The sequence below is a fragment of the Diabrotica virgifera genome, chromosome 3 (genome assembly GCF_917563875.1).
Source record: "Diabrotica virgifera virgifera chromosome 3, PGI_DIABVI_V3a".
NCBI lineage: Eukaryota > Metazoa > Arthropoda > Insecta > Coleoptera > Chrysomelidae > Diabrotica > Diabrotica virgifera.
This window is the reverse complement of record NC_065445.1, coordinates 227,231,250-227,256,687: the sequence shown is the minus strand read 5'-3', so window position 1 is coordinate 227,256,687 and position 25,438 is coordinate 227,231,250. Positions and strand designations below refer to the sequence as shown.

General features: G+C 32.7%; 1 protein-coding gene across 1 annotated transcript; it reads right to left on the bottom strand.

Annotated features, from left to right (window-relative positions):
- LOC114338959 (uncharacterized) lies at positions 1-24,975 on the bottom strand. The gene is made up of 4 exons (XM_050645885.1): positions 24,948-24,975; positions 13,630-13,809; positions 7,398-7,642; positions 1-370 (listed from the first exon to the last, which is right to left on the bottom strand). Exons 2-4 carry the CDS (start codon positions 13,682-13,684, stop codon positions 77-79), a joined length of 594 nt encoding a protein of 197 aa, XP_050501842.1. The 5' UTR covers positions 13,685-13,809; positions 24,948-24,975; the 3' UTR covers positions 1-76.
- Between the last annotated feature and the right edge of the window lie 463 nt (positions 24,976-25,438).

Sequence of the window (25,438 nt, the reverse complement as noted above, 5' to 3'; positions counted from 1 at the left end):
TATGGTATATTTTTTTATTGTATATTAAATTATGCATTTATAATACACTAAATATTTCATTTTACTTAAAATACACTTAATAATAATAAACCAAAGCATAATATGAGTATCCGCTCAAAACTGTTCCCTGTGAAGGGAAATATAAAACGTGGTTTTCTGCCCAAAGAACTGCAGCATTAAAAATTTTTCCTATATTTGGTTGATCGTTAAAATTGACAGTTCCAAGATATGTAGTCGAATTAAATTCCATTCCTTCATATTCCCAACCGACTCTAGCAACATGATAAGCTTCTGTGTCAAAAAGTTGTGGGAACTGATAGTTTTTAACGAATTTCCATTCTATTCTTGCACCGTTTACTACTGTTAAAATCTAAAACACAGACATAGGTTATTAGAAATGTTTTTCTATTTGAAGGAACCCGCAACATTCCTTATGGAAAAGTGGTCCCGGTCAACTTCTTAGCTTAAAAACCTACGCCAATGGTTTGGTAAAACTAGCACTGAATTATTTCGTGCGGCTGTAAATAAGACAATGATTGTTAATATTTGCTGGGCTTCGTGAGAGCCAATGATCGACAAGCATTCTCAGCACATTAAGAAGAAGAAGGCCCCGGTCAAATTTAACGAAAGTGCAGTCAATGATAGTTCCCAGTGTGCAGATTAAAATAGTCCACGGGACCTAGGTCTGCAAAACTATTAATTATTCTGATGCTACACCCTTCTGAAGTTATTGTATTAAGGTTTTCAGTGTACGTCAAGTGCACTAATTCACTGTCAATTGAACGAAAATATTTATTATTGAAAGAACAGAGACTCATTATGTTCTTGCATATTTACGTGCTGCATACCTATGAACCCGTGGTCAAAATAGATGCATCGTATTTTAGTCTTTAGAAAACCTCCGAAAAGAACTCAGAAAGCTGAATCTCAGAAAGAGTTATCATGATTTCATGAATGCTTCACACTTATCCAATATCATTATAGCTGCATTGACGCCTTATCTTCAAAAAACTACTGAACAGTGGTGGATCTACGGGATCGGACAGAGGATATCTCCCCCCACATTTTAAAATTAAAGAATGAAATTGTTGAATGAAACTGACACGAATCTGACATGAAACTTTAACCACAGACATACAAATTCAACCCAATAAACCCGATAGTTAGGAAAATTAAGGGAGCTTAGTACATTAAGTTAATATTTATATGTAGTTTGAGTATATCTTTTTTGTCCTTTGGTTTGTGTTTCATTGGAGGGTCAGGGAGAAAATTGTGGAACAACTACAACAAAAAATGCTGCTAAAGCGACACAAGACATCTCACGTTTTCACGCACATACCTACCTTTAGCATTGCAAAATCACCATTCAATTTTCAAAAAAACACTATATCATTATTAAAAAAATCAAGAACCAGTTAAGGCAAGGACGTTCTCAGTTCGACCAGCTAAGGCATTGCTAAGATAAGACTCGACTCAGTCAGGTCATTTAAGGCAAACACGTGCTCAATCCATCCGGTTCATGTAAAGTTGGATTTTATCCAACCAGTAGATCATACAAAAGTCATACCAAAGTAGTACATGGCGGAATATATAAAAAATGCTAAGAACAAGTAGTATCGTGAACAGAATTTGAATTCAACGATACTTTAGGCACCCGAGAAGCTCTATTCGCTTTTGGTAGGGGAGCAAAGTATGCTAAATTTGCAGTCACTCGAGCGTTATGGGGACCTATTGGGTTATGATTATTAGGTCCTAAAACCAAAAAAATTTAAATAAAATTTTCCATTTTAGTGGGGACTTTCCATTTTTTAATTTAATTTTCCATTTCCAACAATCTTTTTTCCGATTATAGCGCCATCTATCCATGATTCGAAAAAATGTCTTGAATAAAAGTTGCTTATTTTTAAAGTTGCTATGCACAAAGAATCAAAATCTGCAATAAAAATTTGGAGGTCCATTTAAGATTTTAAAGTAACCCCACACCCCACCTCCGTGGGGGGTCGTGTTTGGTACCATTCGATAGATTTTTCAAAAACATTTTGAAAGTGTATTTTACAGTTTTTCGATCTGATGTTCATTTTGCAAAATATCGCGGGGTTTGTATTTAAAATTTAAAATTTACCCCCACCCATGTGGGGCATGTTTAGTACCATTCGATAGATTTTTGAAAAATATTGAAGATGTATTTTTTAGTTTTTGATCTGACGTTCATTTCGCGAAATATTCGCTTTTTTTGTGAAACTTTTTGACTTACCCATTTCCTTAAGCCCCGCTCAAATCGTCAGATTTTTGAAATATACACTCTTTCTTAATCTGACAATTTCGAGTATTTTTAAGGATAGATTTTTTTTCGGGCCCCCCTTAACGAACTTCCCTGTGTTAAGAGCCAATATATGGTAGAGGTACATCTGCAGGGTACCAGGTTTCTCCCCATATGATAATCTGGCGCTCGAGTAACTGCAAAAATCCCCGCTTGGGCTACCATTAGGAGCAGGTGCTTATACAGAGGTGCAGGGATGTGAACTGTGACGTATATATTTGTTTTATCGACTACGAAATGGCACTTCATAGAGTAAAACATGATGATAATCGTTTTGAAATCGTGTTCTCAAGGCTTGGAGACTTTAGAATCATACGTAGGTAATTTACAACCAAACTGCCAACTTTAAAGTAGAGGCCAGTTGATAGAGGCAGTCTCCATAGAAAGAGGAGTGACACAAGGTTGCATTCTATCCACGGTGTTATTTGATATTTACTCTGAACATATCTTCGAGCAAGGCGTGTTAGTTAAGGGGGGCATGGTTTGAAATCAACATATCAAGCACAATTTTGTGAATTTTTTCGAAGCTACGGTACAATTATTTTATTTTTAAATTAAACAAACATATTAAGTGCAATTCAAAATCAATCCAAAATATTGAAAAGTAAGCCATTGGTGACAAATTTTGACAGGCATCTCACAAAAAAATGGATTTTGCGGTGGACATCAGAACTCGTCACTAGATCACACGAAACAAAAAATTCAAAAATATTTAATTAGTTTATGAGTTTCACGAGGTCACAACGTCGAGTCTTTTTTTATTTCTAATGATTTTTGAATTTTTGGTATCACTCAGAAATCAAATGAAATTTTTGTTAAAAATTTTGTGAAAATCAAGAGATTTATTATTTTTGAACAAAAAATAAGCAAAAAAAGAAAAATATCTCGACGTTGTTACATCATTAAATGTCTCAAGAAAATCTGTGCAAAATATCAGGTAGATCGGCCGAGTAGTTTTTCAGTTACAATGTCCACCGCATTTGAAAAAGCAGTTTTGAGAAAAATGCGTTTAAAATTTTGACAACTGCATTTTCATCTTCTTATTTGCCTGCCAAATCGTAAAGTGATGCACATTGGAGCATGTTATTTGAATAGCGGAATAATTTACAAAAAGAGAATGGGAACAGTTGTTTAACGTTTCTCACTACGCTCCAGCGTGCTGGCGCGAAGTCGCGGCAAAGCGAGTCGAATATTCAACATGCTGTATCTCTGGTAATTTTACTCCGATTATTTTGAAATTTTCAAGAGAGTATTCTTGAAAGTATGCACTTTTATTTGAAATAATAAAAAATTAGATATTTCAAACCATACCCCCCCCCCTTAACATAGTGCGTCTACAACATTAGATATGCCGACGACGACGCAGCAGTTTATAGGTTATAGGACAGCAAATAGGTTAGATGGTTTGCAAAGAATAATGTCCCGCATATCAGATATAAGTAGTGAAGATGTGCTTGATCTAAATAGGAAAAAAACCAAGTATATGGTAGTCACTAAAAGAGAAGTATTAAATACACGGCTTTTGGTTAACATACAACTAATTGGTAGGCTGGACACCTACACATTCCTTGGTACCAACATAAACAGCCAATGGAACCTATCTACTGAAACAAAATAGCGTATAGGAAAAACAAGATCAGCGTTCGTAACGATGAAATCTTTTTTCAAAAGTTAGAGACCCTGAAGTACATAGAAGGTTGGACACTTCCTAAAACTTGTGACTAATATTGGTTAATCGTGTGACTAATGTTGAGGTCCTAGTTAGAATGGGCAAGAAATACTAGATTATTAACACGATCAAAGAACGCAAATTGGAATATCTTGGCCCTAATATGAAGAATAAAAAGAGATAAATATGGCTTATTGTAACTCGTTCTCCATGACAAAGTATTTGGAAAGAGAAGACAATAAAGAAGAAGCATATCTTGGCTTCAAAACCTGAGAAAGTGGTTCAATACATCTACAATTGATTTATTTCTACGATTTCTAATAACAGCAAGCATTTAGGCAACGGATAGGCACCGTAAGAATACGTAAAAGTCAATTTAAATCGTTTGTGGCAAACTCGGGTTTAAGTGATCTGCAACTATCTGTACGTTAATTTAGTTTTTTCTTTAATTGGGGACCGTGTTGGGGGAGATTTCCCTTATCCCCCTCGTATATCCGCCACTGTTCAGTAATTTTCTGAAGTACGGCGTAACTGCAGCTATACTGGTATTGGATAAGAAGTGCGAAGCATTCATGAAAACATGATAATTGTTATATCGCTCTAGCAGCATATTTTCTATCGCTTTTCTTCAGTTTTCTGAGGTCTTTTCGGAGGTTTCCTGAAGACTGAAATATGATACATCTATTTTTGACCAGGGATTCATATACAGCACGTAAATATGCATGAAAGACGTGTCTCTCTTCTTTTAATATAGTGCAGTCACTGAAGGTGGATATGAGCTATTACCTCCGATTTCGTTGAACCTCAATCGATTTGCATGAAAATTGGTGAGTGGTTAGAGGATATCTCAAGGAACAAAGGTGACATGGTGCCAACTTGCGCTTTTACCCTGGGGGTGGATGCCACCCCTTCTCGGGAGTGAAAATTATTTTATTAAAAATAACCCCATAATTCGATAGAGGGACAAAATATAATAAACAAAATTTGTTATATAAAGTTATTAAAATAAATCAAAACTTTTTGAGTTATTAAAGAATCAAACATTTTATTTTTTTGTGAGAAAAATGCATGTTTTTAACCGATTTTTGATAAATAACTCAAAAACTATAACTTTTTACAAAAAAGTTATTATTTCCAAAATTGAATCTAATAAAAAATCAAGTAAACTCCTTACTAGAAAAACCTTTTAATGTTAACTAAAAGTGAGTCATAGGTAACTGAATGTATACTTTTTTCGGCGAGTACCCAAATCTAAGTATACAAGCTTAAATAATGGGAAAATGATGCATTTTATAACATAAACTTATTAAATATTTGTCAAAGTACTTAGAAATATCTATCAAATGAGCCCCCGAATAAGTTGTTAAAATATATGCAACAAAAATTTTTCAAAATTTATCTTTTAAAATTTTTTCCAAAAAAATGTTATTTTTTTTAATAACTCTGTTAATATTTACGATCTCAGGTTCAGCTAAAAACCATTAGAAAGTTAATTTCAAGGGCTATTGAACCCCATTGAATTTAATCTTTTATATCCCTTACGTTTTTAAAAATAAAAGGTTAAATGGCCCCGGTTACATGGTTCTCGCAGCAAAATTTAAGTTTTAAACGTTTCTATCTCGGTTATTTTGTACCCTACAGAAATAGTAACACGGGTAAAATATTTGATACAGAAAAAACTAAAACTTGTTTATATATCATAGGTCTTGATCCCGCGTATGAAAAAAAAGTTGATTAATAGCAAGCTGAAAATTTGTTAATAGATTAAGGGTGTCTAGTCGGACAAACTTTGATATATGGGAACACTGGAATAGGGGAAGTTTTAATTTTGCAACAGTTTAAAAGTTTGGAACGGTCAGACCACGAAAACAGCACATGTATTTTGTCCGACAGAACAGACTTAAACTGTCCGAACAGAGATTAAACTCTCATGCAAAAATCAGACTGCTATTTATCACCAAATGGGCGTTTTAATGAGTGAAACATGTAGAATATGTCAAATGACAGGAATTATGACAGGTGATAAATAGCAGTCTGATTTTTGCATGAGAGTTTAATCTCTGTTCGGAGAGTTTATGTCTGTTCTGTCGGACAAAATAAATGTGCCGTTTTCGTAGTCTGACCGTTCCAAATTTTTAACCTGTTCTACAGTTAAAACTGCCCCTGTTCCAGTGTTCCCATATATCAAAGTTTATCCAACTAGACACCCTTAAGCTAATAACAAATTTTCAGCTTGCTATTTATTAATCAACTTTTTTTTTTCATACGCGGGATCAAGACCTAATTTTTTATGTATATTGAGTATTTTTGGAGTTATTATCAAAAGAAAATGAAAATTACGATAATTTTAAAAACTCTGATCTTTTGAATTATATCTTTTTTTCCAAAATATGCATTCTAAACCGGTTAAAATTATTGAAATCATTATTTATGCTAACATATAGAAATTCTTGTGAGGATTACTACAAATTTTAATTTTTGTGGAAATGTGGTTCTCTTATTTTCATAATAACTTGCTTAATTTTGATGCTATGAACTTCTTCTGGAGCTCATCTGATAGGTATTCTGTACTTTGACATGTGCTTAGCAGGTATATTTTATAAAATGCATCGTTTTTAAGTTATTTAAGCTTGAATACTTCGATTTAAGTACTCGTCGAAAAAAATTTACATTGAATTACCCATAAAACACTTTGAAATAATATTAGTTTAGTTCTTTAAGTGAGGAGTGTAATTAGTTTTTTATTATCTTCAATTTTCGTAATAATAACTTTTTTGCAAAAGCTTATAGTTTATGAGTTATATGTGAAAAACAGCTTTAAAACATGCATTTCTTTCGAAAAAACACATTTTTTGCTATTGGGGACACCTGGGGTCACGTAGGGAGTTAAAAATTTGGTTAGGGGGGTTTTTAAATATGTACTTTCGATTGCCTTATCCGAAGTAAGAATCCAGCCGAGTAAAGATTTTACCATTTTATCCCGCTATAGCCTTTTGCTTAGAATTTGTTTCTCTATCGATTTGTGGTACTATTTTAAAAAAAATAATTTTCACCGCCGAAAAGGGTTGGTATCCACCCCAGGGTAAAACCGCAAGTTGAAATTATATCACTTTTGTTCCTTTAGGTATCCTCTAACTACTCACCAATGTTTATGAAAATCGATGAAGGTTCAACGAAATCGGAGGTGAAAACCTTCAGCGACTGCGCCAATAAAAAATATTTTTGATCACTTGACTGTGAATTAGTGTACTTGACCTACACTTAACACCTGTATCCAATAAATTCAGAAGGCTATAGCTTCAGAATAATAGTGTAGTGTTGCGGGGTCCTTTGCTTTTTTGCTTGCTTTGAAACATATAGGTATTATTAACACTTACAATTATACTTAAAACATTGTTAATACATTACCTCAATTCCTTCTGTAGCTGTATGAACCTTTTGGAATAGCACAGTATCTAAAGACACAACTCCTTCTCTAAGATTCCCGGGAACGTATCCTTTTGCATCTGTGGTATAGTTCCAACTGGACTGGTTTGTATTGGTGTTTAAGTAGACACGTCCAATATATATAGTGTTATTGTTAGCATCCTCTCCAGCTGGTACAGCGTTGTCTGGTATTGTTCCATCGTAGCTTACCCAACGGAGATAATCATCTAAAATAAATATATATAATTAAAAACTAGGTAAATTTTGTGTCGAATTTTGACAAATATCTGTTGTTTTATTTAAAAAATATAACCAAATACAAATGAAATAAAGAGAAATACCGATCGCTACGTTGAACGTGGTCCAGAAATTTTTTGAAAGACATTTGAGAAAACAGTCAAGATGGTTTTAGTTATTAAGACGAAGTGGAAAGCACTCCTTTGTGGATAGTTGTTAATAGGATAGATGTAGAATATGATTTTAATTAAGTTTTGTTTTTTCGAAGTGTTTTCTGAATTTATTTCTACCATCGCAGATACATAATATATGATCGGGCGAGTAGGATAATAAAATCTGAAATAATTTGTGCTTTATATTATTTTTTATAAGAATATCTTAACGATGGGCAGCGTATGTGAAACTAAGAGACGTGTGCGTTCAAACCTTTGCGTACAAACAAACCAGTGCCTACTTCTAGTGTTCACTTATGGAGCTCAAACACTGACATTAACTAAAGCATCAATAAAAAAATTACAAATAGCACAATGAAAAATGGAAAGAATTATGCTTGACCTAACTTTGAGAGACAGAATACGAAATGGTGAGTTACGGCGAAGAACTGGAGTGGAAGACATCATAAAACGCATTACGAAGTTGAAGTGGATATGGCCAGAACACGTTGCAAGACAGAGGGATAAAGAAGATTTTAGAGTAGCGGCTAAAGGCAGACAAGCGAAGTCGGGGAAGACCACCAAACAGAATGACCGACGACATTAAAAGAATAGCGCCGAACTGGATTGCAGCTGCGCAGGACAGAGAAAGGTAGAGACATCTTGAGGAGGCCTATGTCCGACAGTGGACAAATTTGGCTGTGTGATGATCGGGAGGGTACAGTAACAGCTGCCCTCAACGCGTATCAAATTTATTTTTAAACATTTTTAAATTTCAACTCAGTCATTTCATTCATAACTAATTAACAAAAAAAATCTGAAAAGAATTGTTTTAGCAACTAAGCCGTTTTTCGTCTCATCACCCTCTGAAGACGACCTCATCCGCAGGACAACATCCTCTGACATAAGATACCATCAGTGATCAGAAACGAACAGTGCCATCACCCAAATATTAAACATCTTTTTCAATACATTTATTATTAATGTTTCTCCTTCTTCTTTGATTTTTCTATGACTATCCCATCTTCTCCAGGTGACTTATTGTAGACGGAGAGGCAGCGCTGAAAAATCTCTTTGAATTTACTAAAGCTAGATTTTTCACAGTTAATTACTGTGAGTAATCAACTAGAGAAATATACTGCGGCCGGTCAAGCGAAACGTAGAACAGGGGGTACTGAGAGGGTATCAAAGTTTCTTTCGTACGAAGGCAATTAAATCCATTTACTAATGCTGAAAATCAGTACACACATTCTAAATTAAATATAAATAAAAGTTATTATAGTCGGTCAGCTGTATGATGGGACAGAGCCGGTCGGTCGGCCCCAATAGTCGATTGAGGAAATGAAGCATTTTGGCTCGCAATTTTCTCGTCCAGCATGGATTTACTTGAAATTTTCACAGAAGGTAGGGAATAGTCCAAGGATCATTTTCTATATCACGCCGCTATCATACGCTAAAACCTTGGGGGTTGCCACTCCATCTCGGGGGTGGGAATTTTTTATTACATTTTAACCATGTAATTCGATGGAAAAAGTGATTCTAAGAAAAAACTGTTTTTTACAATTTCTTCGTAAAACTAATATTTTTCGAGTTATTCGCGCTTGAAAATAACAGTTTTTCGACGAAAAAATCGACTTTTTTAGAGGGTTTTTTGAGAATACCTCTAAAAATATGCATTTAATAAAAAAACTGTAGATATGCTTCTTTTCATGAGCATTTTTTAGTGCGTCACAAATGATAGAAAAAAAGGTAAGTCCGTGATAATACACATTTATAACATTTATTCTAACATGACAGTTTAGTTAAATATGACAATTGTCACATTTTATTTGCAATTTGGTATAAAAACAAATCAATTATGTTTATTGCATTTATAAAATGGTATTTTCTTTGATTTGTATAGTCTTATAAATTGTACAGATTATATTCGTGGATATATTATATTATTAGTAAATAATTTTTTTATCGATTATAGCGCCATCTATTGACAACTAGAATAAATGTTATAAATGTCACCGACAAAATGTAATCACCGACGTGCGTTTTTTTCTGTCACATACAATTTAATGCGTTAGAAAGAAATCGAAAAACTGTGACGCACTGAAAGATCCTCATGAGAAAAAGCATATCAAAATTGTATCTTTTAGTAACACAAACCAAACTCTTTTCCAATGATATCTTGAAGACCAATACAAACCGAGATACGGCATGTTAAAGCTTAGCTTTTTTCGTCAAATGCATAATTTGATATAGTCAAAGCCAAATACTGGGAAAAATTTGCATTTTTCGAGGAAAAGGTAAATAATCTTTTTTCAATTATACAATTAGACCTTTAAAAAAATAATAAAAAGTTTCTAGCATGAAAATTAAGCGACTTATAATCAAAAAAATCTCGGTACCTGTTTTTATCTATGAAAAAATCAGTGAAAACAACCCTCTAGCTACCTTCCTTATTCAAAATTGGTCTTCACCTTTCTGTAGTTCCCTTTATATTTATAATATCAATAAACTCAAGGAGTTTGACCTATTTAAATTGCCAAATTTTGGAAAAATTGGAGTTTAAAGACAAATTGATCTTTTGCAATTTGGTATTTTTCACCTTTTACTTCAAAATATCTCCGGAAATACTGAAGATATGAAAAAAGTTATAAACTTCTAAATTCTAGATTTTTTAATGTCTAAAATTACCCTGTGCATAGATTTTCATTGCAGTGAATAGTTAGCCAGATATTTATAGCTGTTTAAAATCTCTATTTACCAGAAAACACCCCCTTATTCGAGCCCTTTAAACCCGCCCCAATTAAAAACTAAGGGATTTTACGGAATTTAATTTACACAGTCTTATAGCTCTTTAAAAATTCTACAAAATCATTTTTAAAGAAACTTTTTATCGCCAAAAATATATAGAATATTTTTCGAGGTATTCTCGAAAAACCCTCTAAAAAAGTCGATTTTTTCGATTTTTGATTCGAATAACTCGAATAATGTTAGTTTTACGAAGAAAATATAAAACACATTTTTTTCTTAGAATTACTTTTTCCATCGAACTACAATGGTTAAGATGTGATAAAAAATTCCCACCCCCGAGATGGGGCGGCAACCACCCCCAAGGTTTTAGCGTATGATAGCGGCATGATATAGAAAATGATCGTTACATTATTCCCTACCTTCTGTGAAAATTTCAAGTAAATCCATGCTGGACGAAAAAATTGCGAGCCAAAATGCTTCATTTCCTCAATCGACTATTGGGGCCGACCGACCGACTCTGTCACGTCATACAGCTGACCGACTATAATAACTTTTATTTATATTTAATTTAGAATGTATGTACTCATTTTCAGCCTTAGTAAATGGATTTAATTACCTTCGTAGGAAAGCAAATTTGATACCCTCTCAGTAACCCCTGTTACTACGTTTCGCTTGATCGACCGCAGTATGTTTCTCTACTTTCTCTACACACTCACAGTAATCAACTGTGAAAAATCTAGCTTTATTAAATTCAAAGAGAATTTTCAGTAAATTCAAAGAGAATTTTCAGCGCTGCCTTTTGGTCTATTGTTTTTTTATCTCCGAGGTAGCTCTTTTTATTTGCTGTGTAGTGATATCTGGGATGTCTCCTGAGCCTACATTAGGTCTTTTAGTATTTGACTTTGGTCAGGATCTGGAAGTTCTTCTCCTTTATACAATTCTGAATAAAAATCTTAGGTAATTTTTAAAATATCTTGACTTCCGATATTTGCCTGGATCAAGAGTATCTACGAATCTGCTACAGCTTGTGTCCGACTTATGAAGATACCAAAAAGTTCCGAATAGAACTTGGAATTAGATAGGATGATACTGTCTCCCCGAAATTATTTAGAGCTGAATTCGAATGTTCAAGCGAATGGAACAATAGGATACTATGGGAATAGGGAACTTGCACATTTTCCTTTAAAAACTCATAATAACTTAGAAGTACAAATTTAAAGTCTTCTGTATTTTAAAATAGTTCAAACTACCCGTGACGTCACATAGTTTAACTATATCTTCCGTTTATGGTTATATTTAGGTATATTCTTCTGCTTCTTCTTTAGTTTATTGGCCTCCACTTACTTGGGTATTTGGCCAGCTCGTCGTCGCGGAATAAAGGAAAAATATTTATATTCTAATGACATTTATCGTATGTCATTGTAATAATATATACCAGTTTGTTGAGATTGGAGTTTGATATAGTTATTAAAGGAAAGGAAAGAAGGTTTACTATGGAAAATAAAACCATTTTGTAAAAGTACAAATTTTCCATGAATAGTTCAAACGATCAAAAATACTTGTAACGTCACATAACTGCATTTTCTACTGACGTTTAAAATTTCTAATTTAAAATTATATACAATTTTGTTTACTTTGTTGGTTCAGAATGTAAACATATAGCCCGATGACGTCACGACGCGTTTTGGGCTGGCTGGTATAATTTGAATTTTTAATCGTCTTTAGGGCCAAACGAAAAACAAACAAAACTTTTTTATCCTTGATACATGTTTTAAAGTAAGATTAACTATTTATATGGGAAATAAGCCACAATTAAACTGAAAAAAATAATTTTATTAACGTTTCGACGCCCAAATCAGGTGTCGTTGTCAAAATACAAAATACTACTAAATTAAACAAAAATGTTGTTGCTAAGTAAAATATTCTTCTAATAATTTATTTAATCTGACTCATTTAAACTGGCCATTCAGACATATATTATACATTTTAAAGTAGAAGACTTTAAAATGATATTGCCAGTATTTATGAGATGCGTTCCTGGGACGACTTTACTGAAAGATAGTTCATTCCATTACATGAAATCAACCCCAACTCAAGAATATCCGTCACAAAAAAATCATAGCATCTGATCTGTCTTTAAAAAGACAACCAAATGCAACGATGACAGTAAAATTCTCGCGTTAGAGATTCCATAGTAAATCACGAGGGAAAACCAGGAAAAAACCTCGTGATACTAACCCGTCATCGCAAGTATTTGGTCTTACATTTAATTTACTCTCAAGAAACTAGTGCCAAATTCTGACTTTAATATGTTTAAATTATAAATAATATTAATAATACATAGATATACAATAAGTAATACTAAAATATAAAATATGTACTAACTCAATATGTTATTGACTTACTAATTGTGATATTTTCTTTATATTGACTTCCTCTTTCAGTATGGGTAACCACATCCTACTGCTTTCTACCGAGGAATTTGCGACACAATTGGTTTCATTTAGCATAATTAGAGCCGCTTCTTTGATTTTTTTCATTGTAAAAAACAAGAGAATTTAAGCATTTTCTATTAAAATCGTTTTTTTTATTTAAACAATTAATAAACATAAAACAATTTTTTATTGACTATTCGTGTATTGTTCCCGAGAATGCATATGTCTGCAAATTTTCATTCATTTGCATTGAAGAAAAGTCAGTCAAATTAACGTCTAAATAGATTTGATGCAAACTATTGAAGTAAAGAAAAGCGTTTAAAAATATAACTTTCTATATGACTTTTATCTGTTATACAGTCTAATATATTCCTATTATATGCAATATAACTTCGAACTGGAACTTAATAAGTATATAATATAAATATGTAACAAAATGAACAAGCAACAAAAAAAAAAAGAAACAAGCAAGATTAGTGTGAGTAGTAAATGGTAAATACAAGAAACTTTTGTAGATTTATACTGAAGATTAAAACAATGTATTAAAAAACAGCATTATACAAAGAGAGAACAACAATTTTCTAAGAAAGCATTTTTGTAATACGGTAAACGACAAATACAATTCTCTATCTATATACTGACCTTGGTTTGCATAAGCAACTGCAAAAACTGCTGCCAGAACTAGAAAATTTTTCATTGTTAATTAGTAAAACTGATCTTACTTTCCTAATCAAACAACGTATGAATTAGTACTGGATTTTACAACAGAGAGTAAATTTATATATTCATCTTTTATGTGCAAATTAATAGTCTTAAAAATACCTAAAAGATAAGATAGATTAGAGTACTTCAATCAGATCAGCAGTTTATTATTGGTTTTGTATTGGATTGAATAAAATATAACAGGAAGTATAACTTAAAATTACCGATAACACACCTGGGTCATTTATTCAAATTCAAAATCTTTATTGACAAGTCTTTCTATCCGTCCATCTAATAGTAACGATATCGATAACATTTTATTTAAATAAAATCTTAGTATACTTGAGATTGCCTGCCTAGGTACTTTGGAGAATTTTTTTTTTTTTTTTTTATTTAATTTAAATTTATTTTGCAATCTGTTGAGTGTCAACAATAAACAAAAGTAATTACATTGACTAAGGACAAGAAAGATTTTACCCACTGGCAAAATCAAAGTACAATTTTTATAAAGTTCTGTACAAAATAATTACATTTCATAACTACTAACTCATTAGTTTAAAAGTTTACTCTAAATGGTAAGTCCAATGGTTTGAACCTCTTTAACCTACGCTGTTCTTGGGAATTGTCTAGGAGGTTAAGTGCAAACTGGTTTTCATGATCCTCCAACTTGGCAATGTAAGCAGCGCTACGTTTTGTGATGACTTCTTGTACCGTATCAGTTTTAAGGTCTCGATGAATAATTCTATTGTTGATGTACCGAGGTGCATTAGTGATGGTTCTGAGGGTTTTTGATTGGAAGCGTTGGATGATTTCGATGTTGGAGTGACTGGCTGTTCCCCATAGTTCCAACCCATATGTCCAGATTGGCATAAGTATTGCCTTATAGAGCAGCAATTTATTATCCAGAGATAGTCTTGATGAACGGCCCATTAACCAATACATATTTCTGAATTGGAGACCTAGTTGCTTTCTCTTGGTCCAGATATGTTTCCTCCATGTGAGACTTCTGTCCAAATGAATACCAAGATATTTTACCTCGTTGGCTGATGGTAATTGGTGATTGTTTAAAGTTACAGGGGGACAAGTTCCTCTTCGTGTTGTAAATGTAACTTGAATAGATTTTCCTTCATTCACTTTAATTTTCCATTCCAAAAACCAAATTTGTACTCTGTCTAGATACGCTTGAAGGATATGCGAGGCATAAATAGGGTCTGTGTGTGAGGCTAGGATTGCAGTATCGTCGGCAAATGTTCCTAGCATCATTTCTTCTGTAAGTGGTCTCTCCTCTAGTGGTTCCTGAAGAGGCGGAGGTATATCTGCGGTAAACAAGAGATACAAGGTAGGTCCCAGCACGCTACCCTGTGGTACGCCAGCTTTGATAGAATAGAGTTTGGAAATTGCATCTTGGTATTTAATAAAGTAACACCTACCTGACAAATATGACTCAAGAAGAATGTAAAAGCTGTGCGGTAATGTCTTTTTTAGCTTGTATAGGAGGCCTTCATGCCATACCTTGTCAAATGCCTGCCTAACGTCAAGAAATGCCGCTGAACAGTACCTTTTGGCCTCAAAATCAGCATTTATATGTTTTACCACTCTGTGAACTTGTTGGATTGTTGAGTGATGGGATCGAAATCCAAACTGGTGGTCTGGAATTAGATTTTTGATCCAGGGTTCGAGTTTTTTTACTAATAGTTTTTCGAAAACTTTAGACGTGATTGGCAAGAGGCTGATTGGCCTGTACGATGTAGTTTCTTCTTGAGGTTTCCCCGGTTTTAGAATGGTTATTATCTGAGACACTTTCCATTGATCAGGAAAGTAACCTAAGTTTAATATGGCATTGAATATAAACGTTATAAGTTTTATGCATTTGATAGGTAATTCTTTCAATACTTTTCCACTGATCAAATCGTACCCTGGAGATTTTTTATCGTTTAAATTATTAATAGCCAAGATGACTTCGGACGACTTAAATTTCGGAATAGGCAAACTCATTTGATATGGACTTTGAAGAAATGAGAATACGTCTACTTCCACAGGTGAATTCACTTGATTGGGAGTAAATACTTCGGAAAAATACTCTGCAAAACAACTTGCTTTCTCTTGTGCACTACGAGCCCATTCTCTGTCCGATTTTCTAATTGGAGGTGACGGTTTCTGGGGTTGTTTCAGTTTTTTCGTGGCTTTCCATAGCGAATAATCGGTATCTTTAGTGGAATCTAAATTTTCCAAGTAGTACTGAAGTGATTGGTTTTTGAGATCTTCGAAGAGCTTTTTTAATTCCATTGATGCACTATTGAATCTACGCTTATCAGCAGGATCTCTGGTCTGTTGCCATCTTTTCCTCAGTCTTCTCTTTAGCAAAATTTTTTCTTTGACAACTTGTGGGCAGTCATTTATTATGCATTTATTTTGTATTGTTGGTGTTGCTTGCCAGGCAGCTGATTGGATATTTGTAGTTAGTTGTTCCACAGCAAGAAAAATGTCCTCTTTGGTTTTTAGTGGAATGTCTAGAGACACCTTGTTCTCCAGGACAGATCTGAATTTTGGCCAGTGTGTGCGTCTGTTATAAAGTGAGGGGGATATTTCTTTAATAAGTACCTGGGTTCCAACTGTGAATAGTATAGGCGAGTGATCAGAAGATAATTTGTAGCATGATGTAGCTTTTATATTAGACCTAGGGATGTTCTTAACTACAGCAAAATCGACCAAATCGGGGATTTTATTTCTGTCCGAGGGCCAGTATGTTGGTTCGCCGGTTGATGAATAATCCATATTATTTGACTCTATGATATTTAAGAGAACTCTACCTCTCGGAGTGATTAGTCTTGATCCCCACCTGGTATGTTTGGCATTATAGTCCCCTGCTGCTATGAAGCGGCTCCCAAGTGAATTGAAATAATCTTTAAATTGTTCGTTTGTGATAGAGTGTCGTGGGAGGCAATACAGCGCAGATACTGTAAGTGGTCCATCCCAGTCTTCAACCACAATATTGGTCGCTTGAATGTGATTTGTTTGGTACTCGCCAGCATTATGATGTTTTATTGTATTTCTAACTATAATAGCAGAGCCTCCATGTGCTGATCCATCTGGATAATTAGTAGTATATATAGTATAGTTTGGAATTTTAAGGTAACTTTTTTGTGTAAAGTGAGTTTCGGATACTAGCAGTATATCTATTTTGTGAAGGTGTAGAAAGTATTTGATTTCCTGTGTATGTTGTGATAAGCCATTGGCGTTCCATGAAGCTAGTTTTAGAAACGCCTCCATCTTAGGATTGAATAAAATATAACAGGAAGTATAACTTAAAATTACCGATAACACACCTGGGTCATTTATTCAAATTCAAAATCTTTATTGACAAGTCTTTCTATCCGTCCATCTAATAGTAACGATATCGATAACATTTTATTTAAATAAAATCTTAGTATACTTGAGATTGCCTGCCTAGGTACTTTGGAGAATAAAAACAGTATTTCATTTTCATTATTTCATAAAATATTTTTGATATCTAATAACGATATTCGAAAACACGTTTTAAGTGGTATTGGGTAGATACTCACATAATATGATTCCGATAGTGGACAGATTTGTTTCAAGGATGCGTTCCTGCCCACGCGAGCCTTGGTTTATCTCCTAATATCATACCGAGGAAACTGCTGTCCTAACCTCAGACCATATCCAAACCTATCATTTCCCTTCCACTATCCGGATGGATTTACCGATAATGATCATAGAGCAAGGAAATGATTTTGATTAACAAATAGGAACTACAGTCCTCAATAGAACTTGGCGTTGAGGCACCTGTCCTGCAACCTGACACTCTGAAAAAATCATTATGCAAAAAACAATCCAACACAATTTCGGAATTTGAACAGAAACAAGATACAACTTTGGCGAAGAAAAAGCACTATGAAAGTAGGAATATGGAATATACAAGGAATCGTAACGAAACAAAATAACATATTCCCGGAAATTAAAAGACTAAGCGTATTTATGATATATATCATATATAATATATATATCAACTAAATACATATATATATATATATATATATATATATATATATATCAAAATTAATTATATATATATCAACTAAAGGAAATTAAAGGAAAATATATAGACATATAGAGTGGCACTCACAAACTAGAAATAGCAGCAAAAGGAGTAACAATATTAACAAAAATAAATAAATAAAATACACACAAGATTATTATCAGCAAGTAAATGAACGAATAATGGAAATTAACATGAACCTATTAATACATTCTTTCACGGTTTTTGCTGTATATTTTAAAGAACCGCTTGGATTGACATGAAATTTGGCATACGCATAGCTAACATGTTAAAGAAAAAAAGTGATATTGTGCCTATGTGTTCTCTTGTCCTGTGGGTGAGTTTCACCCCCTGTTGTGGGTGCAAAAATATATGTGCAAAATAAGTCCGGAAATGAATAAACTGACTAATTTTAAGCAACTTTTGTTCTATAGAGTTTTTTCACTAAGTCAATACTTTTTGAGCTATTTGCGAGTGACTATGTTCATTTAAAAAAAATCTACGTTTTTAGACAGTTTTCGCAAATAATTGAAAAAGTACCTATATATTTTATCGAAAAAAGCATTCTCAGCAAAAATATAGCATGTAAAATAGTAAAACAAATAATGGTGTACGCACGAGGTCACTACACCTAGTAGAACCAGGGTTATAGCTAATGAAAAATAGAATAATGTTCGCCAAATTGCAAACGGAATATTTCAACGTGAAATATCCAACAAACTAAGCACTTTTTGGGGAAAACTCAGAAGAGCTTTTTTAAAGTGATTTGAAAAAGCTTTATTTCTGTTTTATAAAAAAGTCCCTAGCATCAAATGTAAGCAAGTTACGCACAAAATACAGTTGGTCAATTTTGGTTTGGCAAAAAAAATCGGGAAGATCAACCACTAACTAGCAACTTAAATGAAATTAATCATTATCGCTTCAGAATTTACTTTAATTATGTTGTGTTTATATGATCTGTAAGTTTCATCGATTTAAAGCGTTTATGTTGAAAAAAAATTGGTTTTAAAATAAATTTTTAAAAATTTTTAATTTTGAAAATTTTTTTTTAAATAACTTAAAAATTGTTAGAGATACCAAAAATCTCAAACAATAAAAAAGTCGGCTTTGCTTTTCTGAATATTTTATATTTTTTTGTTTGTCTGTAAGACAAAAATTGGTTACGAATTGGTGTTTCTCAATTTGCATCCACTCGTGATTAGATAATCGTTTAAGCCCTTTTAACTACAGCCCTTTCAAAACTAAGGACTTTGAACCGATAAAACTTACACTCTTATGCAAAATTTAATTACGGTGAATTTTTATTTGGGTGGTTTTGGTGTAAAGTTGAAATTTTTGGAGTTATAGAGCAAAAATTGAAAAAAAACACGATTTTCGGGCGCCATTTTGTTTATAAAAAAAGTAGCACAATATCTGCGGACTTTGCATACCTGCATTATTAATATATAGGGTGAGGCAGATAACTGGCCTATTAGAAATATCTCGAGAACTAAAGGCAACAGAATCATGAAAATTGGAATAAAGGGGTTTTGAAGGATGATCTATTAAATGAAAATATTTTCATCCTTTGCAACTTCCGCTTATACCGGAAGTTGCTTATAACTTCGTTTTTTTAAATAGGACACCCTGTATATTTTTACATTTTTGGATTCTCTTCGATGTCTTCTTTTTTAAAATATGAGGATTTGTAATATTACACAGGGTATTTTAAAAGATAATTACGTTTTTTATTAATTTCGTAGCAATATTCACACCCTGTAGAATTGTAGTAGTTTGACATCTAAAACTCTACTTACGTTTAAATGATTTTTAATATACTCTACTATTGTTAAGAATCATTAGTATAGCTAAATTTTTAATCTTAGTATACAGGTTCGTCGAAACTCGGAATGAGTATTTTCTGAGTTTTCTTAAATGGAACACCCTATATTTTTGTATTGTAATGAAATGATATTTTATAGTACTTTTTTACTTCTTAAGCATTCCCTATACCTAACTGCTTTAATTTGTGAGTTATTGGTGATTCAAACTAAACATTAATTGCAACAAAAAATACAATAAATTTTATAAGGTTGGTCGTGAAAACACTTAATCCCAAATAATTTTTCAGAAATAAATACATAATAATCCAGACTGGTCCTTAAAATTACCAATAATGGTTTAGCTATCGAAATACCTACGTAGTTAAGATTGTTGGTGCGATTAACAATTAAGCACAAATTAAAGCAGTTAGGTATAGGGAATGCTTAAGAAATAAAAAAGTTCCATAAAATATCGTTTCATTACAATACTAAAACACAGGGTGTTCCATTTAAGAAAACTCAGAAAATACTCATTCCGAATTTCGACGAACCCTGTATACTAAAATTAAAAATTTAGCTATGCTAATGATTCTTAACAATAGTAGAGTATATTAAAAATCATTTGAACGTAAGTAGAGTTTTAGATGTCAAACTACTACAATTCTACAGGGTGTTAATTTTGCTACGAAATTAATAAAAAAACGTAATTATCTTTTAAAATACCCTGTATAATATTACACAACCTCATATTTTAAGAAAGAAGACATCGAAGAGAATCCAAAAATGTAAAAATATACAGGGTATCCCATTTAAAAAAACGAATTTATAAGCAACTTCCGGTATAACCGGAAGTTGCAAAGAGATGAAAATATTTTCATTTAATAGATCATCCTTTAAAACCCCTCCATTCCAATTTTCATGATTCTGTTGCCTGTAGTTCTCGAGATATTTCTAATAGGCCCTTTATTTGCCTCACCCTGTATACAATTATAAGATTCGATTCCAACAATAAAATTGCTGGTAAATAACTTTTCCTTGTATTTTGCTAATTAGCCCAGAGTAATAAGCAGAATGGGGGAGACACGTGTGGTCAAAACAGCAAGAGATTGGAAATCGGTGGAAGTAACGACCGACCCCGCAAAAGATGAAGTAAAAACCTTCCATAGACGTATCAATCCGCAAATGAAGAATCAGAATTGCTGATAAAGAGGAAGAACAAGAAGAAGAATATTTTTAGAATTTGTTTTTAATATTGCTTTAAAGTTTCTATTATTTTTATTTTATTTGTGAATTTGTTAATACCTCAATTCTTTCCGTAGCTGTTTGCATTTTATGAAATAGTACAGTATCCAACGATACAACCCCTTCTTTAAGAGTCCTGGGAACGTGTCTTTTTGCATCATTAAACGGATCCCAGTGGTCATTTTCTGGATTGGTGTTTAAATAGACACGTCCAATATACAAGTTGTTATTGTTAGCATCTACACCAATTGATACTGCATTGTCTGGTACTGTTCCATCGTAGCGTATCCAACTCAATCATATTCAATAAAGAAACATATTACTACAGATAATTTATAACTAGAACTATATTTTATGTAGCAAAAAAAGAACAACTGTTAAGGTGCATTTAAATCAAAGCGAACTCGAACGAACGAAGTAACGAATTGGTAGGTGTTCGTTTATTATTCGTTCGCTACAAAGTAAAACCATTTACATTTTAGCGAACTAACGCATTCGTTGATCATCCGTCCGCAATAGGGCTTTTCATCGATTGTCATTTCTTTCGAGCTTCTGTCATGTGTCGTCTAATATTAATATATCTACGTCATACATTATTGGTATACGACTGACTATACCAATGATACAAACCAAATACGTATGACGTAGATATCTTTACGACACATAACAGAAGCTCTAAAAAATGAATATTGTTGAATAGCCCTATGTCAGACACAGATGAACATGTAATCATTAGCGCTGCTAGTTTTATAGTTATTGCGTGACGTGCCGAAATAAAGGGGAGAAGAGAGTATGGTGTTCAAATTTGATATGATTTGCTTACTTCGGTCTTTGTGGGTTGAAATTTATCCAATAAAAACAAAAGTTATAAATTGTGTCAGTACTACTACCTGACTTTTTTGAAGAGCCCTCTTTTTGTCTTTGTCTTCTAAATGATGCCAGAAGCGAATAAGTGTTTTTTTAGTTTAAAGACATCACAATTCATTTCAGTAGAAATTTTGTTCCAAGCATCAGTTTTTCTGTTTATTATTTTATATACAACTTTCAATTTCGGATTCCATAGACATTCGTCGTTTCTATACGATTCAATTAATTGAAATATCTTTTTATTCGTTCATTCCATATTGAAAAATTATTTACAAATACAAGTTTTGACAACTACACAATGAACAGCCCTCTCAAACTAATTCGTAAAGAAAAAACTGTACTTTCCAAATGAATCGTTTCCTTTGACGATTCGCTGACTTACCGACATGAATCGCTTTGAACATGTGCGAATGCGAACGAATTCATTAGGTCGTGCTTGATTCGCTAAACAAATACTATTCGCTATGTGCAAATAATTGGAGGGGATACGAGAAACGATCGTGCGCGAATCGCGGAGAAACCTTGCCACTTTCTAACATATTTCTTACATATTTTATATTGCCAAATTGACGTATATATCTGTCATTGAAGAAAATTGTATTTCGCAAATGCTGTGTTATAAATTGTAAAAAGTATATGTTGCTCCATAATATTGATATGATAGTGAATTTAATTAATCGTATTTTGCTTGTAGTACTGCATTTGAATAATTAATTTTATTTACTACATACCAACAATGTTTACGTTTTGGTAACATAACCTTACTTTTACTTTTTCTTATTATTCTTTTTTGGGCTCTGGCGTTGACAATTATCCTGTAACCAGGACTAATATAATTGGCTAATATACATAAAATTGCTAAAAATGTTGCTGAGCTATGAAACCAGGTGTCGCTCTTCCGAACTTGATGGACTGGACGATAAAGGGCTAAGAAGAAGGGAAACAGAAACGATAAGAAGTGGAGATTCATTCTCAACGGAATAAAAATAGCCTTCAGAAGTATAAAGAGTAGAATCCAAAATATTTGATTATAAAATAGAATCACTCAGAATTGTTAATACAAAATGGGGTTAGTTCAATTATGCAGACCAACAGAAAAAAAAACAGATAAATAGACAATAAACTGATTATTATAAAAAATACAATTGTTAACAAAATAGAAATGAAAATAATAAATTTAGTACAGAAAAGTAAAAATCCTGTTTGTTTAAAATACCCTCGTACTATATTATATACAAATAATAAGATGGTAGTTATAAAACTAAAATAATAAACTGAAAATAGAAAGTGCGTGGGAGCGAAAACAAAATAGAATTAATAAGAATATAGAGATTAATACGATAACAAACTGCATATACCTGGAGAATAGAAATTATTGAAAAATAGCTCTAAAGTAAGATGAACAAGGTCTAAATGTAGATATATAATCATAAGAATACAATGAATATATAGAAGAACCAGAATAGACAAACAAAACCCAAACATTTGTGAACTTGAGAAAAGTACTGAAGAAATCACTGGAAAAACTCTAAATTTAACATGTGTGTATATTTTCTTCATGGGGAAATTATAATTCTCAATAAAATACCCGAAGAATGAGATAAAAACAGCCAGAAAATTACAAAGATATAAACTAAATACTACCCTGAAACTTACAACTAAAATTTGAGAAGAAATTATGAACTAGAGGATAAGTTTAGCGGATGAACAACAGTTTTCTGAGATCGTGTACAGAGATGTAATATGAATTACATTGTCCAGCTATAAAGACCTGGAGAAGGAAGTAAGAAATCAAGTACAAAAAGCAAATATACTGGCAGGATACCTTAATAACACTATATGGCGAAACGGACAAATTAACACCGAGATGAAGTCAAGAATTTATACAGCCAGTATAAGACTAATAATGCCATATGCATCAGAAACAAGACTTGAACACAGGCACAACACAAATATTACTGGAAACAGCAGAGATGAGAGTACTGAGAAGAGTTACAGGAAATACGCTGAGAGATCGAAAGAGGAGTGAAGAAATTTGAAGAAAATTTAACGTAAAGGGTAAAAACGATTGGACACTAAACTGAAAAAACAAATAATGGAATAACTACATAAGCAGGATAGAGGAGACACGTATGGTCAAAATAGCAAGAGATAAATCATGTAGAAGAAGTATCTGCCGACCACAAAAGATGGAGTAACAACCTTCCATAGACGTATCAATCCGCAAATGAACAAGAAGAATTGCTGACAAAGAGGAAGAAGAAGAAGAAAAAAAAAAAAAAAAGAATGTGTGTGTACTTTGTACGCACGTAAGAAGTTATAATTTTATTATATGATTTCTTAAAAATAACTATACTTTAAATAGTTTTTTTTTTAAATAATAAATGATGGTTTTGCTTGTTTTCGATTCAGAGGGTTGCACACCAGCTAGATAGGCACTGTTTCTACCCTTTCAGGCGTCATCAGTAGCTTTCGAAAGTGTGCCCACCTCTGAACCGAAAAATTATTTTTATTTCCTTTACTCGGATTTGAGTACTGAAAGTTCCTCTGCTGTCCGTTTTTCCTAGACGAATGAAAGCGAAATGTGATCGTTTCCCTTTCGTTTTCTATATTCGTCGTCTGCTGTCTTATTAATTGAAAAAGTCGCAGATTAAGGATGTACCAGTAAGAACTTTCAAACACGAAAAATCTCAGTGTTAAAATACTATCTACCATTTTAATTTATTAAATTGGTGGATTCTGCATTTGAGATTCTTCAATTTTTCAAGTTTTTTTTTAAATTTTTTTAAACACCAAACTAATTTTGTGCTTGCTGCTTTCAAAAAAATAAAAAAAGTATAGGATTGCACTGGATTCGAACTCAAGACCTCTCGATCTCTGGCTGAATGCTATACCAAACACGCTACGACGACTGTGTTTTTATCGGTTCGGACATACCTAATCGTTACCTCACCGTAACAAACAGACAAGGCGTGAAGTATAATAAATATACAATAAAATGATTTAATAACACTCATCTTACTTCTGAGGAAGGCAAAGCCACAGACACAAAAATTATAATACATATATTTACTAAAAACACTAATATATTGTTTTCACACCTTTTCTTGCACTGATATATTCATACATAACTAGAAAGATTTAACAACTAAACACCATACTGTCTGTGTGCGCATGCGTGCAGTATTATGAAATTTTTCTCTCAATCGCGCCTAAAGAAGTATAACTTCAAAAAAACATGAAATATGCAACAAAAAACTTTTTAAAATTAATATTAGATTTATACTCACCTTGATTAGCATTTGCATCGAAAAAAAACACTGCTAGAAGAAGAAATGATTTCATTGTCAAAATTGATATTACTTAAGGGGATGGTACGAACTTTCGGCTTCAATGCTACTTAAATGGGTTCATTTTTTTCGTCTCCTGAGAAAACTTATAAGTATTTTTGAAAAATTTAAACGCAGAATGAAAGAATACGTTATTACCGAGGGCCAAAAGTCACTCCAAACTTCTATAATATTTATTTTAATAAGTTACAGGGGTGAAAAACTAAGAGAAAATTTAGTGTGATTTTTAATTTTAAATATCTCATTCAAAAGAAACTTTTTATTCATTCTAAGGGATTTTCGGCCCTGGGTAATAAAATAATCTTTCATTCTGCATTTAAATTCTGCGTTTAAATTTTTCAAAAATACTTATTAGTTTTCTCAGGATTTGAAAAAAAGATTACATTTAAAATACATTAAAAATTTTGACAGGCGTCAAAATGTTCCTTTCC